Raw genomic sequence first — 19136 nt, forward strand, 5'->3', positions numbered from 1 at the left:
TGTTCTGCACATAAGAATGATCTGTATAAATTCATCAGTCCAAATGTAATTTTTATGGTTGAGGATGTAAAAGTTGTATTTTAGCTACAAGATAGAACACTCAGGCCCGTATCCAGGGGGGGTCTAGGGGGCCGGCATCCCCTAAAATTTTCACGGTAGGCTTGCAAATGCACTATAATATGGTGATGAACTATAAATGGTTGGATCGCCCCCCCTAACTTCAGCCGCCCCCCCCCCCTACATTTTTGGGCTGGCTATCAGCCTGAAAACACTGCATCACGTATTAAACAAATTAAGTACTGTTCTTATTTGTTTTTCTCTAAATGCATATGATTATGAATACTGTTACCTAATATTGAAGAACAATGTAAAATTCATAAGAAAAAATGCATTATCATGAAGAGGCAAAAGGAACACATTTTTTTTTTTCATTTGCATCACCATTTCCGTAAAGAGCAGAACAAACATTTCACTTAAAAACATTCATGTACAAACATTGACACAACGAATGCATACAAGTGTTTTTTCCCCTCCTCTTTTCATCAATTTCTCTCTAGCTCGCGTAAAAGAAAAATCCAAAACAGAACAAAAGAAACTTAATAGCTCTATCTCTTTAAAATCTTACCTATAGCGTTGTACAGTATAAACTGCCTCCAATAATTAATGTTAAGTTATCGCTAGGAATTAGAGAGAATGTAACGTAACGTAAGAATGGAATGCATTTCTTTCTTAAGATCAGATTATGATAATTGCAACTGAAAATTCCGAGAATTAACGTTCGTTATTACTTGTGATGTAGGGAATGAATATAACTGAAAATGTTCTCTGTAAGATATTTAGACATGGCTTTCGCTCTAAATGGTAAACTGCCTTAATTTATATAGTATGATGCATAGTTACTACATTAATGTTGTGCTTGACATGGAATAAATATTTGGTGATTTTCTGTAAGTGATTACAACAGTATTTACATTTAACACGGCCCATCTTAATAATAAGTCCCAACTTTGATAGCCAATAGGCTTAGATCGGGAACCAAAGGTTTGCACAAGAAATATTTCATATTGTAAAATTTAGCTTGTGCTGGAACAGGTATAGCAAATTACCGTTTGGAATTGATTCTCACTATCGGTTTATATTATAAAATCTTTTATAAACAGTATTTTACGAAAGTACAATAATGTAACTTTTTAAATACAAGTAGAGAAAGGTGATGTAAGGCTCAAGCAGCCTAAAGCAGGGATTCCACAGAGCTCGAAAGCAAGCTAGGTGGAGATACTATTCCTAAATTTAATTAATTTAATATAATTCCCATTATCAAAAATTCGCATATGTTGTTATTAATAACAACTAAATAAGAATGGATTAGGAATCCTCAATGGTCCGAAGCAAGCAGAGAAGGGGTTAAAAGTCACAGAGCTCTGAAGCAAGCTAAGCGATTGGGTTTACGAATCCTAACAAAGCACCGAAGCAAGTGGGAAGAAGGAAAGCCTAGAATTCTGAAGCAAAATAAAGCTTTGGGTTAGTCATTTCTTAGAGCTCCAGAGCAAGCTAGAAGAGGAGTTAACCAGTCGAAACTGATTACTATTGTTAAAATCCTTTTGGTTATGTTGGCGTTCCAGGTGAGGTGGGGCGCTGCTGTTTCCTCATCGTTATGTAAATGGTAATGTCGCTGTGACCCCGTCGTCTGCAGCTATAGTACCCCATAGTAAGGTGCACATAGTGGTTGTTTATAAATTGGAGCACATGTTGGGTGTCCGTAAACATAAACACGTGAGACATTACAATATCCATAATAAGCAAATCAGGATCTAACATTCTGCTAAGCTTAACGGAGATCGGAGTTCAGCTGAGGACTTATGATAAGAAAGATCAAAAGTACCTTAGCCCATTTGGGCATTGCCAAAGACGTTGAATATGGCCACAATTTATTGCTTCACGCGTGCGTATGTTTCTGATCATGCTCCTAAACACGTTCTGGAGCGTTGTCCAGAGTTCTTTCAATGTTGGTCTGCATTTCTTCCAAAGTACGCGGCTGAAGTACTTCAGATATCCCTACACATATCTTATTTCTTGCAGTGTGTACGCCATGTTCCTGTGCTGTTGTGCTGCAAGGTCATTGCCTCAATTATCATGACCTCTCACCCACATCAAAAGAAAAAGAACAAAGATCAAGCGTGTCATGGGTTCGTGATGTTTTGATTGATCTGTATGTGAATCGCTGATTTGAGAAACGTTATAAGTCACTAAATTCACTGATTGCTAACTATTTTTACTTTCTTATCTCCTGAAAATGTATACATCTTTAGTGTTAATCTTTTTTTCCTTCGAACGAGTTGCTTTTGGATAGTCATGATATGTTGTCTTGAAACACTGGATTGTTTGCAAGAAACCGTATCTTGATAGCATTTACCGTTTTTGGTCTACGAAAATCAGTGAAAGCGGAAGTAATAGTAAATTTGAGATACTGAATCGTCTACAAAAGCACGCTTTTTGTTATCTGCAACCTTTTTCGATCTATGGCGATAAACGTTGAAGCTGGTATTGAAACCGAAAGTGATAGTAAATTTGAACTACTTCCACTTTGGGTAGAGTGTTGGAAATAGTCATAATATGTTGTTTTGAGACGCTGAACCATTTTCAACAAACCAATTTTCTGTATCTGTTACCGTTTTCGTTCTATGGCGGTAAACGTTAAATCCAGAAATGAATATTTTTTACAAATTTCGGTTTGACCACAGAGTAGCCGGAGAAGATAAAACATATGCTTGGAATGCTGAATCGATTGTTAAAAAAAAAAAAAAGCATCTCGATATATCTTAACATTTTGGCTCTGGTATCTGTCAACAGACGGACGGACGAATCAAGTCGTTCTACAAGACTCCCGACCAGGGACGGATCCAGGGGGGGCGATCGGGGCAATCGCCTCCCCCCCAGAAGAGTAAAACTTTCTTATGTTTTATATATAAATAAAACACATTCCAAAGTTTGGAGCTCTTAAAAGTAACAGTATGACAACCCACCGCCCCCTCCCCCCAGAAGTCGTTCCTGGATCCGCCCCTGCTCCCGACACAATGTAAAACGTAGTTTGGAAGTCTAAAAACGAAACTGGCTTTAAGTACATCTAAAAGCGAGGCAAAAAACTAAGACAGTAAAGAACAAGAATTATAATTAGGCTTTTATAGACTTACACAGTAAGTACAGTCCTGAAGAAAGCTGAGTTGATTTTAAGTTAACATCCCTTTCAGCAGCGAGGCTATATGACACGATACCTACTGAATAACATGGAATCCGAACCATATGAGCTCGCACCGGGAATCGAACCTGGGTCTCCCATGCCAAAGGCGCGTACGCTAACCGCTTAGCCACGAAGGGGCTCCTTGAAGAAAGTTGTAATACTATTTTCAAAGACAGAATCCTTTGATTTGATTAATTCGTTTGGTTTTCACAAACATAACTGAAAAACTTTCAATAAGTAGAAAGAAGGCGAAATAACACCAATTATTGCGGAATATATGAATAATAATGTTTGGTGATGCTATCTTTCAATATTCTATAACCCTATTTTTTTCTTATAATGAACGTAGCTCTATATATATATATATATATATATATATATATATATATATATATATATATATATATATATATATATATATATATATATATATATATATATATATATATGTAATATAAGTGCCCTCTTTTTTATAGACTCATAAAATATGAGAACCGGTTCGTAACACCTTGTAAATGCCAGAAAATGGCCTTTGTGACATTCAGCAGACAACTCACGAGGTACTACGTTTCGAATAACTTAATAATATTCTGTTTTTATGGTTCATTATTAACACTAGCTTGATTAATATCACATGTTCTGTCTCTTTCTCTGTTCGTCTCTCATGTTATTGATTGTCCCCTATTTAATTTCACGCGCATGCCAACCACGTAAATTTTTAATTGTTCTATTCTTTCAATAAAACTCTCGCGTTTCACAATAGATTGAAAACAAACATATTACCACAGTAACAAAATAAACTCTTTTTTTTTTTTTTTTTTTTTTTTTACCTCGTAATTTGTAACTTATTACGTATATGTTGTTTGGAAAATACGGAATACAAGATTAGACGAAAATAAACAACTTATATTAAATTTTCTTTGGTTTCAACAGTGTTGTTACCCAACAGCACAAAATACAACACAGTTCATAGTAATTGAAGGGAGCTTTTACCATTTGACTCAGCTTAAATTTTTGTCTGCCGGTCAGCCTGTTCTGCGATAACTTGCGCAAAATTTATTCAATTTTAATGACCTTGGTGTGTACTTTCTTTTGAGTGAAGTACATATGTTGCTTGGATTTGAAATATGTGGAGAATAACAGCGTAAAAGAGGGTATATAAAAATCAGGTTTTTGTTTTAAATAAGCATGGCTTTGTTTATTGAATTGTATTTCAAAAATAAGTTTCATGAACAATTGAACCTGTCACTTGAAGAAGAGAATTATTTCGCTTAGCTAATTTTGAGAAATTAAAAATAAACTTCTTGCTAACCACAATATTTTTAATGTTTCAATTTTTATTATTATTATTATACCATTATACAGGATGTTTCAACACAACACCGCCAACGTTTTGGAGGTGATTCCTGACACCAAGATAAGATGAAAAGTATAGACCAACCTGGGTGCACAAATGCTTCCTTTCGGAGTTACAGGCTGCCGAAAACATGAAAAAATGAACTTTTAAAGGTGAACTTCGAAACTATGGGGCCTACCGCAGTCGGGTCAAGACTTCACCTAGAAACTAATATGTGGGCTATCCAAAAATACACGTTTCACAATCCTAAGATACTCACACAACAATTTTTGGAGAGGGAGTTTGGCTACGGTCTTACAATTTGAAATACTCACCAACTACCTCTTTAAAAAATTGGTGCCCAAGTACCGCAGGATTCTCAAACATGGATAATTGGATAGGGCACATACTAGTTCCTAAATAAAAGTCGTGACCCGTCTACGGTAGGTCCCATAGTTTTGGAGCTATGGACCTTTTAAAGTTCAATTTTTCATGTTTTCGACAGACTATAACTCCGAAAGGAAGCATTTGTGCATCCAAGTTGGTCTATACTTTTCGTCTTATCTTGATGAGTAGAGTTTCGTCCCAGCGACACACAGGTGATGACTCACACGTCGATCAACCGGTAGTTCATGAAACTTAAACTAGGTGGCAGCACAGCTGGATAGCCCTACTAGGCACTCCGAATACTTACTGACGTCATTTGCATCAGCGTTCACCAATTGAGTTTTCTGAAACAGAGAGGTCAACCTAGTTTGATATTTAATGGATATCAATATACGAAGAAGACTGAGAGGAAGTGAGGTGAAATCGTTTGACGTTGTGTTGCACGGCCATGTAATGGAAAAGTGTTTACCAACAACGGAGAATTTGTGAAAAAAGATAGCCACGATTGTGTTCCGGATGTTGCCAGCATTGATGTACGCAAGGCCATATTGGTTTTTAAGCATATCTGTTTCGTATTGCACTTCCTTTTTATGAGAATTTACACGTTTTTGAGCTTGCTTACATGTGTGTTCTCGACACGTTATTTCTGGTCAGAAATAGCACCAGTTTTGGAAATACTGAAACCAGTTTCGATGGAAAGCTGAACCGGTTTTGCAGAAAACTGGAACCGGATTCGGTGAAAAACCGATAATTGGATTCGGGGAAAACCTAGAACCAAAAAACCGGTTTTTGTGCCCACCACTAGTCATTTTCGAAGGTGAAGAAAATAGAGAACCTAGTTAATCAAATTTAGTCTCCGTCTACAATCACATACTTTTGCTTTCGCTCTTCCAACGATTGGATTCTGTGGCGAAACAATTCTGGAGTTTTCAATGCGAAGAAATCCTTAACCGTACGTTGAACCACCGAATCATCTGGAAGTTATTCCTTCTCAAAAAGTAATCGAGATGCTAGAAGTAGTAATAAGTGGAGGATGTGTCGGGAAAATACGATGAACGGAGGATTTAGAGCGTGTGCACCGTCCTTTATGCGACACATGAGTATGCATTTATATGCAACATAAGGATACCATGTGTGTTGACCATAGCTGTAAGCTTGCAGACAAGTTTGTGGTATATTTCATGGTTGCAGCACTATGATGACCTGTATTGATGGTTCTACTTCATCTGAGAAAGACCGTTTTCTCCATAGAGCACCATACCAGCAACAATACCTGTGGATTTTGAAAACTGTCCTGCACGTTGATCAGATAAACTATTGCCCTGACAGTTTACGATTGTCATAGAAATGTAGTTTCTTTCTCTCTTTTTTTTTTTTTTTTTACGAGGAGTGATTAGAAAATAAGGTTACAAAGCCTGCAATGAAACCTGTACATATTATTTCATACAACCAAAACAAGCAACAGACAGTACTAACTACATTAGGTTACTTTCAGCATAGTGTCTATGTCGGTTGAGGCACTTATCGCATATCGCATCGTGAGATAAGTTTGAAGATTCCCTCCTAGTAAAAATCCTGTTCTTGCATGTTCCGCCATGTTGTCACGAATATCGTGCACAATGTCACGAACGCTTCCGAACCACGTTCCCAGTTCTGCCGTCAAGTCCCATAACGTGATCCTCTTGTTGTCCTAAATTCTAACAATGGCATAGCATAGCACGGGATGTGGACCCCCCATTGTGTATAGCGTATAATCGTGGATAATCTTTGCAGAGTTCCCCTGGAAGAAGAGGAACTTCATGACTGCTCTAGTTTTAGCATGATTGAATTCTACTTGTTATTTAGCCATTTTCATTCATTACCTGCAACAAACATAGGTCCATTATTCTCAGTGCTTTGATTTTGAGTCACAAACATATAGAAACACGTAAGGTCCAAACAAAACAAAATGTATTGCAATTGGATAATGAGAAGGGAAAACGCTAAAGATTTTCCAGCATTCCGTTCTAGTCAGTAGGCTAGTCGATTCGTAATTTTCATAATTTTTCGGATATTGAAGTCGCGAATACTTTCAATTTCGAGACGACGATTTCTTCAAGTCAGTCTTTTGCGTATGTACTTTGTGGACCCAACTCTTGACTTTTGTAAACACATGCATACACACAGAGAGAAATTTTGTTTGATATGTCAAATGGGAATCCCTTTTAGTGTAAATATACAAATGTATCTTTGTAATAAAATAACCAGAAAAGAATCTTATTTATTAATTGTTCTACTTTGGGTAAATGGGGGAGAGATATTCCAACACCCTGGGACTTCCTTTCAGTACATGTTTTGTATGTTGTCTGCTGGTTCTTTTAATTCCCTGAGGCCAAAAGATTTGGTTGCCGTTTTGTGGGGAAATTTTAGGAAAGAGCATAGAAATATGGTAGACGACACAATGGGTTCGTTGCCACTGTGGCAATCTGAATATGTTCTTCAGATTTTCGATTGATTTTTTTTTTATTTTCAACTCATGAAACACTATAATACTGTCAGTTAGTTAGTGAGGTGTTTTCGTAGCCATACTATATTCTACAGCTCACATACAACATTAAACTATATGTATGATTTCTACAGGATTATATGTACTGTGTATATATAATATAGAAGTTAAGACAGAAACCCCTTAATTTTCATTTCAAACATATATTTTGCTATTAGGGGCCGCGGTGGTTCAGTGGTAGAGCGTTCACCTTTGGTGCCTGGGGTCCCGGGTTCGATCCCAGCCCCGCCAAGTAAACTTTGTGGTGAAAATGAAATCTTTGAGTTTTACGTCCCACGGTTATGCTAAAGGAGACGGTGATTATGAGAGATGAGTGAAATGGTGGAATGAAGAAAGTGGGAGGAAACGGGAGAACCCCGAGAAAACCCACGAGCACGGTGTTTATCCACCACAAAGTTCACTTGGCGGAGGCTGGGATCGAACCCGGGACCCCAAGCACCAGAGGTGAGCGCTCTACCATTGAGCCACCGCGCCCCCAAGAACTTTGTAGTGGACAAACATCGTGTTCGTGGGTTTCCTCGGGGTTATCCCATTTCCTCCCAATTTCTTCATTCCACCATTTCATTCGTTACTCATCATCACCGTCTCCTTTAGTCTAACCGACATAATCGTGGGACGTAAACCTCAAAGATTTCATTTCAGTTTTACATTTTGCTATTAAATTCCTAATGCCAAATACATGCAACGAAAAAAATGAGTTTTTATTTATTAGCTATTATTAAAGGAAAAAATCCAATAATCTTGTTGCAGTATATATTAATACATATACATTGTTTGTACGTAATTGATATGTGCGTGGGCCAGCGCGACCAGTGACAGATAAGTCTGTGCGTTATTGCCCTCATCAAATGACTGTGAAAGTTATTCGTTCCGCTCGGTAGCTTAAGCTCTTCTGGTTTCCCCCGCTCGTAATGAAATTACTTCGGACGGCGCTTGTGTGTGTGTATGTATGAGAGAAGATAGGACAATGAGTTCCAGTGCACTTTGTAATTTAAAATTAGCGGAATGACAAAGCTGCGTAGAGTGCGGTGGGAAAAGTAGCTCCCACGTGCAATTTGTGCTTCTCAGGTTTAATGTAGTTGTCGACGCAATAGGTAGATTCAAACTCTCTCTTTCTCTCTAGCCGAGAGTTTATCTAGGACGACTGCAGAAAAGAATGATAGGCAATTTCGTTTTATTTATTTTTTCATTATTTCAAAAAAAAAAAAAAAAAATACTTCGCTCGAATAGCCTAACACAATAGAATTAAAGCTACATACATATTATGAAATTTTTGCTTCATGTAAATGTCCTGCATCACCAGATAAATGTTCATTGTATGAAGAAAGTATTTTTAATAACCTTTGTTGGCATCAGTTTGCTTTCCATACATACGTATATTATCGAACATTATGAAAGAGGGGACATAAAACCTGCGTTACTTTGATTATTGCATATAAATGTATTATGTTTAATCCATAAAATTGTTTCTTTGCTTGCAATTTTATCTTTTTCAAGCAGAGAGGCTACGTAAAGCATGAGTCAATAACACTAGCCTGCGATGGTACTGTTTTTCAACATTTGATGGATTCCTATGTATCTTGGTGCGCTTAATCCCAAAAAAAAAAAAAAAAAAAAAAAAAAAAAAAAAAAAGACCTTAATTTGTTTCCATCACGTCAGACTTGTTTGCAAATGACATATATAATGTATGTTGAAATACATAATATTCAAATGTAATATATGTTGAAAAATATCACAAATATGCGACGTAATGGCCTAGTCGTTTCTTATATAAAACACGCGGTACTGTGCTACTTAGAAATAAAAGAAAATAGAATAGAATATAATGGAAAAGAAATACTCACGAGTTCAGTCGTTGTGCTTTTCCGCGTGTGCCTTTTCTGGGTTTGTCTCAGTGCAACATCCAGCAATAGTCCGTCATCATTGTTGTATTCCGTTGTCCTTGGTAACACTTTCCATTTCTTGAATGTCCTGATGGAATCTCTTACCCATCTCTTCACCAACAGAATCTAGACTCTCGGGGAAGTAGTCCAAATTGGAATGTAGGAAATGAACCTTCAAACTCATGGAACAGCTCAATTTTCGTATTTCAGGAGCATAGTATCAATGATAAACTTGAAATTCGGATCCTTCGTGTTGCCCAGAAACTTGATTACTACGTCTTTAAAGGAGACCCTAGGTTTCTTTATCTATAACCAAAATACACGAAATATACTTGTCGCACGAACGTTGTTATTTGTATTTTTTGCCTTGCCAACATGAACTCACCACAAACGTAGCAGAAGGAATCTACAGACGTTTTACAGCCTCTTGACGCCATGTCGAACACCGTATGTTTGCTCTTCCGCCGACACACACACACTTTTGATCGCAGAGAATACGTACGAGCGGTTGCACCAGCTCAAACAGTTGCAGTGTATCACCTTTAATGAAGCGAGTGCTGCCGTCTGCTAGTTTATGTTACCAACGTTTCGTTTTCATCATAAACAAACAGATGACAGCATTTCCTATGTCCTGACATCTGTCTGTACGTCTCATATCTGTGATGTTCTCAGATATTAGTTCTTTCTGACACATAGCCATTTCCAAATAATTCTGACGTGATGGAAACAAACTACGATCATTTTTGGATTAAGCGCACCAAAATACATAGGAATTCATCATCCAGTGTTGAAAAACATGACATAACCGAAACAATGCAGGCCTATGTAATTAATGTACAAACCGAACGACATGTACTTTAATCAGAAATCAAAACTGTTTAGAGACTAATATATTTCCAATCAGAGCTCCGTGGCTAAGCGGTTAGCGGCGCCTTTGACGTGGGAGACTCGGGTTCTATTCCCGGCGGGAGCTCTTGTGCTTCAGGTTTTTAAAAGTTTTTTCACGTCCCACGGATATGCCGGCTAGGCTAAAGGAGACAGTGATGATGAGAAATGAATGAAATGGTGGAATGAAGAAAGTGGGAGGAAACGGGAGAACCCCGAGTAAACCCATGCACACGGTGTTTGTCCACCACAAACTTGGGAGAGGGAGCAGGGTTTCAACCGGGGGCTCCCTGTACCAGAGGTGAACGCTCTATCACTGAACCACTGTGGCCTCTTCTTGTGCTTCAGATTCCACGTTAATTGGTAGGTCCCGTCTCATATAGCCTCGCTGCTGAAAGGGACGTTAAACTCAAAATCAATTGAATATTTCCTATCAGGAGCGTAACTACATGTAACTGGACTGGCAAATGTCCAGGGCCACACCCGTGAACCGAATTTTTAAATAAATGAATTTATTTAATTATCAACGAACTTAAAAAGTTCGTTACTGAATTCTTTGTGTGTGGTGTTATTCGCCAATTTTTCGATTTTGAACCCTGCATTCAATAGGGCATCAAAAACTATCTGAGAAAGTGGTGGAATTTTTCGCGTCACTCTTACCGTTCCCGAGATATTGGCCAAAAAAAGTTCCGATCTCGGAAATTTAAGGAGCCATATCTCGGGAACCGTAAGTCATAGAGAGATAATATCGGTATTGATCAATACCGAAGAGGATGGTGAACATTTTGGTATCAGTTAGTAGCCGGTGACCACTGGCCAACTGACCATCTTTCCCAAGATATTGACCAAAAAAGTTTGGATTTCCGGAGATTTAAGGAATCATATTTCGGGAGCCAAAAGTCATAAAAACATATTATTTTGTAGATTTTTTCAATTTTGAGCCCTCCATTTTGAACATGTCTTTGAAAAACAAGATATCGTAGAAAGTTTTAATATAACTTTTAAAGAAAACACTTAGACAAAAATTAGTACTCAACGAAATTATAAATGGATAGATATGTTACAAGAATTATTTAATGTTTATAATAATAAAGTACATGGAACAATTGGTATAAAGCCTGTAGAAGTTAATAAGAAAAATTAATTCCTTAAGTTCGTTCTGGCAATGCTCTTGGAGCATTCTCAACTAGTTTATATATATATATATATATATATATATATATATATATATATATATATATATATATATATATATATATATATATATATATATATATATATATACAGATTTCCCTCTGTGGATTAAGGATAAAGAGATAATACTTTCATTTTAGGGGATTTTTTGAAACTAGAAGGGAGATATAAAGAAGGCAGCTGTGTTGGGCTTACTTCACAAGTTAATCTTCTCTTCAATCTCTGTACTCTTGAGGCAAACGAAGAACGGAACAGTCACGATAGTCGCGTTTTGGATTATTTGTCAGCCGTCTAGTTCTGATATAGTGTAATGGTTTTGTTGTCTAAGGCAGCGATTATATGGAATACTAGAGAAGCTTTGTCATTCTGTGATCCAGTAGAGAGAAATCTAAAGAAGGAGTGAGAATTAGCGGTGTAAGTCTTCATCCCGGCGAAATTAAAATACCGCTAATTTTACAGTAATTATGTGATATCTTCAAATAGATAAAAGATAATTGAAATATGGAACAAGAGCGCCCTAGACAATATTATTTTGCGTGAGGTACCGTTATCACAACTCACCTACTGGCTTTCCGTTTTCAGCTGCTTAGAAACGCGAAAATAAATGCCGATTTTCAAAATGGCTTGAAATCGAAAGCAGATAAGTGAATCGTGATAACGGTTTCTCATGTAAAATGATATTGTCTAGGGCGCTCTTGTTCCACATTTCGATTATCTTTTATCTATTTGAAGATATCACATAATTACTGTAAAATTAGCAGTATTTTAATTTCGCCCGAATGAAGACTCTTAAGGTATACGGTATATGATACTATTAACTACTTGGAAGTTAATAGGATTCGAGAAAATGGCTGAAAAATATCCAACTAGCGAAAGAAATAACGTAGAACCTAACGAAACATTTCACACTTACGTTAGAAATAATTTTTGCCATTTAATGTACAGTCAACGACAAAAGTTCTTGCCGTTTGGTAAAATTTATTTTGAGAATAACGTACTCAGTTTCACCGAGTTTCAAGGTCGGAACGTACAGAAAATTACATTCTTGTTAATTTACCGAAAACCTTACTCAAATTGTCCTTCCATTCTGAAGTTATTTGCGAAAGTAATTTCATCAGACGGAAAGAACTTTTGTTGCTGACTGTACATAATTTGGAGCGGCGGTGAAACAGATTCTGCCACACTCTTCTGCCTGAACTCAAAAGTGAACAAGTAACGTATGCTAATTAAGTTTCATAACGTGAGGCACTGCTGGGTCAGCCCAGCCTGTGTCACCACCACTGAGAATTTGGTCACATCCTTTGTTAACTTAGTCTAAGCAAGCTATTTTACTCTTTAATTAAAGCAAAAAGAACCTCGAAATTTGTGAAAATAGTATGTTATTTTTGAATGGAAACTTACTTTAACACGTTGGCTACCAACGTCCCATATATGGGACGCACGGGATTTTTCGAGGGACCGATTCATAGGCATAAACCGGCACTATAGACCGGTCATAAGAAAATTACCTTACCCACAGACCATCTGCTAGAACGAGCCCGAGCGTCTCACATATGGGACGCTGGTCCTTGGTGAAAACCAATGCGTCCCAAATATATTTTTTGTGTCGGTAGCGAACGTGTTAAGGCATTAAAACAAATGGTAAGATTGTGAAGGTACTTCAACTTTGTTTCAATTTTAAAATTAGCACATGAAAACAGAATATGTGAGAAAATGGTTTAAGAATACAAGTTCCACGTGGTTATAAACAACATAAAACTGCCAAAACAACGTTTCTCAAACTGTCGTGTGTCGCCAGTAGTCCTCGAGATATATGATGTATGTTCAAAAAGTATCTAACCTTATTTTTTTCCCCGCGTAAACCAGTGAAGTGTGTGAGACTTTACTTCAGCGTAGATGTAGAGGGGATACTTATGCGCAGTCGTGAATTTCTTCCCGCCCGCATAAGTATCCCCTGCTCACCCGAACAAATGTTAGTTGCTGGCAGTGAAGACATGTACTGTGTGTTTCAGATGTAAAGCATCACGGGCAGTGGCCAATGGAGCACGATATTCCGCGCGATGTTGCCGGATTTCGGACTCCCCTTTCCCTTCTCGCTCTTCCTCCAGTTGAGATTATGACACATACATTGGCAACATTATTCACAATGTAAATGTACTATTCCAACAAACTCAAGAATTTTGACTGTGCATCCTAGAAGTATATATAGCAACTAAATTACTTACATGTTAACTTTTCCAGTGGAAATGCTAAACACTTGTCTTCAACACTACTTTCACTATCATCTATGTCAGTTAATATTTCGTCTTTGTCTCAATCTGAATCTTGTAAATTTATTTTTATGGGTTCCAAAAACTGTAAACACAAAAAATAATTCTTCGAGCTTGACTTCGTAGCACTTGAAAGAAAAAGAAAAAAGGAAGACAGAAAATAAAACTTCTGCTGTACTCGGTTTGCTTAAAGACATTGTCAACTATAATTTTGGAGAATAAACGAACTACCACGAAAGAAAGCAATGAGACACTGATGAATTCTCTTAAGTTAGTTCCTTCACAACTAGACCTATTGTTTCCTTCTCCGTTTTCATAACAAGTAGCAGGCTTGGGCTTGGTGTAGTTGCCACGAAAGTAATCCATCTGATTCCTAAGCAACTCGATATGCTCGAGTTTGTTTTGGGTTACGATAATTTATGACACCATTCAGACGCCTGATGCTTTTGATTCCCTTATAGAGGAGAAAAGAGGGTGTTAAAAGTCGCACATAATAAGGAGTGAAACGTAAAAGAAAAAAAGAAACAGAAAACATACTGCGTTCCTTCTGTCGAATAAGAAAGGGTCTATCTTGAAGTAAATTTCAAAACAAATTACAACTTCCCATGCTTTATTCTTACGATGTTAGGCGTATATACAGTATATGAATCAGATTGCAAAGGTATGTAGCCATGGGGGAAAAGGGGGCTCTGTCTTTCCGAACTATTTCCAGCTCCAAAATGAGGTTCGTCTGGTATATGTTTAATAAACTTATTTAACAGTTAATGCAAATGAAGGACTTTATAATAAAATATGAATTTTTTTTTAAAAAAAAATCAATCATCATCAATACGGTTTCTATACCTAATTGAATCAACTAAAATTAATCATATGCTTTATATTCTCATTTCCCTAACTGGGTGCACTGTGAACTCACTACTATATTATTGCATAATAATATCGGAGTTAATATTTTTTCGAGTTTCCCTTTAGTATTTTAACCTACATAAACACAAAGTCAGATAAACAGACTGCTATAAACAGCATTTATTTTCTTATGAATAGCTTATTGATTCATCTTTTACACTCCGGTTTTTAACTTCAATACTGTCAAGATCCGTCTTTTGATAAGGAAGCATTGTGAAAATATAATATGCGCATAGTATGTATGTATGTATGTATGGTGAGTTAAAATGCTTGTGAAAGAGGTAATTTGTTCTGCTTTTAATATGTGAAAAGCTTGCCTCCCCCCGAAAGTAATGTTCTCCTAGAACAACCTGCTGGCTGCACCCCTGATTATCCTGTAATAAAAGTTGTAAGTTCTATTTGCAAATAGAAAGAAAATCCACTGGAAATTAGACGCGGGACTCAACGCTCGTTTTACTAATTGTTTTATATGGAAACCTTTCAAAGCGTCTATCATGACAACCAGTTGACATAGAAAGATGTAGTTTTCACGTATTTGTTCGTAATTCTTTTCTCTACTTGGTAAAGTGAGCAGTTAATGTGCTAGTACAATATTTCTAAGTAGCGCTTGTGATATTGTCAAGATTCGAAGTAGCGCGAGAAGACAGCGTGCAGAACTGCTTGTCGCGAACTGTCAACACCGCTCAAGGCCATGTCGTTTCTCATCTGAAATCTGCTATAGTAAGCGATCGTCGAATTTGCTTTTTTGTAAAATGACAGAAACACGTGAGCAGCGATATTGCATAATATTTTGCAAAAGCTTGGCAATACCCAAGTGGAAATTATTCAATTGGATCGGTATATTCAATTTTAACGAAAATTTGGACATGAGGAGGGTGTCCGCGAATTCTGATTCAGGCTTCCATCTCCTGTGTGTCGTCAGGTTCCCTACTTACCCGACATGGCTCCGTGTGGTTTTTGGTTATTTCCCAAGCTGAAAATGTCACTAAAAGGGATTCGGTTTGAGTCAAGAGAAGTCATCATACGCAATGCAACTGCACTGTAGCTCACTATTCCAAAAACTGCGTTCTAGAAGTGTTTCCAACTATTGCAAAAAGTGTGTATATTACCAAGGAGACTACTTTGAAGGGCATGTGTTTCGGATTTCAAAATCAATAAATGCATTTTTGCCAACCAAAGATTCTATCCTTTTTGAACACACCTCGTAGCTTTGTAATTCTCTTAGATTGAATATTTGTCCCCAAAAGGCAATAAATAAGTAAATAAATAAAATGCAAGTGATTTTGCGGTAAATTCGTTATAGTCTGCCTATGATACATTATAGTGAAGCGTCTGAAACACGTATGGATTAAATAAATAATACAATATAATTTAACACGGTAAAGATTATACAAACTCGAATAGAGCTTACTAGGTGTTTCTCTTGATAGTCTATAATTATTTGTTTAAAAAACTAATACTTATTTTGTTCTATTAATACCAATATAAAATTGTAGCAACTTTAAGCAATATTATTTGACAGATCGCGCTGATCATTAAAGTGAATTGTCGCTCAGAACCGTCGTATGATTGTGGTGCAAGTAACGAAGGAACTGAAGCTGCATCTACCACCGCCTGTGATGACAACCAGTTCGCCGCGAGTTACATGACATGGACATACGCGGTCGGGTTGCATGGAATTACTGGCAAGGGACCATAACGATTTAGCACGCCTCGAATATGCAACATATACTGCTGATGATTGGAGACGTGTCGCGGACGCCTCCACTCCCGTAAGAGCGTATGATTTGCAGTCTCCATCCAACCGTAAAACATAGCAGTGGCTCTGTGATGCTGTGGGTCGCATATCCGGGTTTTCAGATGTCCTCTGCTGACAGACCGGACACGTCACTGTCATTGATTATGTCGCCATTTTAGGAGACCATGTGCTTCTATGGTTCAGATGTTTCCGCGTGATAATGCGCCCATTCACTCAGCTAGAGTTGTTGGAGCGTGGTTTGAGGTAACATCGTGATGAAGGTGAATACTTTCCCTGGCTGGCCAAATCCCTGGACTTGAATATAATTGAACATCTGTGGGGCGTTTCAGATACACGAATCCGGCGCAGACTTCCGCCTTCATCCTCCCCCATGGAACTGAGTGATGCGCTGGACGCAAAATGGTGTAGTGTTACACTTGGGATCATTCACGACCTCTTGAGATACCATGCCAGGTTGCACCAGAGTTGTTCTGAGGTCGAAGTGTGGTCCAATGTCATATTAGTCTGGTCCATTGTAGTTTTTTAAAGGTATTTCCATTATTATAAGTTTGCATAAGTATACTGATATATGCTAAAAATATTAAATTGGAAATTTGCTTTCCAAAGAGAAAAGAGTAGGGTGGTAGAGTAGTAGGGCGTTCAGACTAGTAAAAATGGTTGTCAGTTAATAAAAGTTTCAGAAACATTGTATTAGATTACTCACAAAATATGGTTATTACATAAGTTTTTAATAGTATGTAATAATCATATTGCGAGTATGTGATTAACTTAAAATGAGGCAGTGTAGGCAAGAAACTGGCTAGTCGGTCCTTTGCATACATTAATGTTACAATCCATCCATACTTAGATTAAGCAAAGGCTTGCGTTGTAAAGACAATCGCTGCAACCTCGACGTCTCACTGTACCCCCACCCCCACACAGACAGTGGACGTCGCTGACGAAGCATTAACCTCAAACTACATGTCAGAGAAATGTCGAACTGCGTTTACTGTGTCGAAGAAGCATTTCCGGACATGAACTAAAAATATGATTGGTTGCCTACCCGTTATCTAAAGACTCGTCGCGTATTATCTCAAGATGGGAACTGTTATCAAGTTTCTTGTAATGCGTCGTTTTAGAGATTAATGTTTGAAACGATCAGACTGTACCTAACTCCTCTCTTCTCTCTTTTAAATTTAGTGTAACACGTTTTCTTCCTAAAACTGTTAAGTTCAGCTAACTATTTAAAATATTAATTAGTATTTTTGAAAACCTAACAGATTCTGCTCGAAAATAACAGTTATGTCACTGAAATGCTTTTTATCTAATAAAAGTGAAAGTATATATCACGCTTAAGTCGTTGCATGGATCATAACTAGGAGAAGAGAATTTTATATTATTTTCTTATTAAATTAACGTGTTATTTTAAAGTCAACTTTCTCTGTGTTCAGTCAGACTGTAAATATACCAATATTTATTTGTACGCGAAGTCTTCCTCCCAGAGAAAAACGATCAGCAAAATTTTGTGTTTTTTTATTATTGGTTGCTTGTAATAGTTATTTGTTGTGCATACTTAACTGATGCAATGGATCTGTTTTGTTTTCCAGTGTGCGTGGATAATAAGTGTTTGACGGAACGATATCACGTTGGTCTGTGGAACGGGAAACGGTGGTCCTGCTGTCGATTCAGCACCCGCGCTGAAAAGGGCTGCACCATTACCTCGTGGGAGCCCCATTCTGTTGTAATCAAGCAGGACGTGGATCCTATCTCATTAGGTAAGTACATCCTTTCCACTGCTTTAAAATATGAAGTGTATGCTTTTCCATATGTAGCTCGGATATCTGAGCGAAGGTTGCCAGATTTCGTAACTTTAAAAACCGGATGTTCCTCTTCACAAGTATGTTTTGAAGAATAGTCATCCACAGCTATGTTCATTATGCTATTGGTAATGTTAACAATAGTTTGTGTGTTTGAATGGATGAATGTTTAGAAAACTAAATACATGAAAGTTCGTCAGGATCGTAATACTACCAATTATGGTACACTAAAATATTAAATAATACTTTCGACAAAGTGGATACTTTCAGATATCTAGGGTCAATATTAACAGACGAAAACCATATTCATGAAGGAATTAAAAGCAGAGAACTGAACGCAGGGAATTTGTGTTATTATTCGGTTCAAAATCTTTTTGTCGTCGCGAATTCTGTTGAAGAATTTGAAGCTTACAATATATAAAACAATAATCATGGCTGTTGTTCTGTATGGTTGCGAAATATGGTCGCTTACTTTGAGAGAAGAACGTAGACTGGAAGTATTTGAGAACAAGATCCTGAAACGAATATTCGGACCCAAAAGGAACGGGAATGGAAAATGGCGGAAACTTCATAACGACGAACTACATAATCTATACTGTTTACCGAACATTGTTAGGGTTATCAAAATCTAGGAGGCTCAGGTGGGCAGGTCATGTAGCCAGAATGGAAGAAAGTAGGAACACTTTCAAAGTTTTAACTGAAAGTCCAATCAGAAAACGACCATTAGGAAGATCTAGGCGCAAATGGAAGGACAATGTTAAGAAGGATCTCCAAAAATAGTAATACAAAGTAGAAACTCGTTCCAGCTTGCTAAAGATAGAACTCAGTGGAGAGCTTTTGTGAACGCAATATTGAACCTCCGGGTTCCATAGTGTGAGTGAGTGAGTTATATGGATGAGAACAGAAAGTGCATTTAAAGTTGACAATTCGCACAGT

At 37.3% G+C, this 19136-nt stretch overlaps 1 protein-coding gene across 5 annotated transcripts in view; it reads left to right on the forward strand.

Annotated features, from left to right (window-relative positions):
- Positions 1-19136, forward strand: part of Btk (tyrosine-protein kinase Btk29A) — a 950018-nt gene that overhangs the window by 489512 nt on the left and 441370 nt on the right. For all 5 annotated transcript variants that reach the window (XM_081737808.1, XM_081737807.1, XM_081737809.1 and 2 more), the window contains one exon: positions 17991-18158. In XM_081737808.1, the coding sequence (XP_081593934.1) occupies positions 17991-18158 (168 nt within the window). The remainder of the gene's footprint in view (positions 1-17990; positions 18159-19136) is intronic.

Source organism: Thermobia domestica, chromosome 14 (assembly GCF_964235325.1).
Source record: "Thermobia domestica chromosome 14, izTheDome1.hap1.1, whole genome shotgun sequence".
NCBI classification, from domain to species: Eukaryota; Metazoa; Arthropoda; class Insecta; order Zygentoma; family Lepismatidae; genus Thermobia; species Thermobia domestica.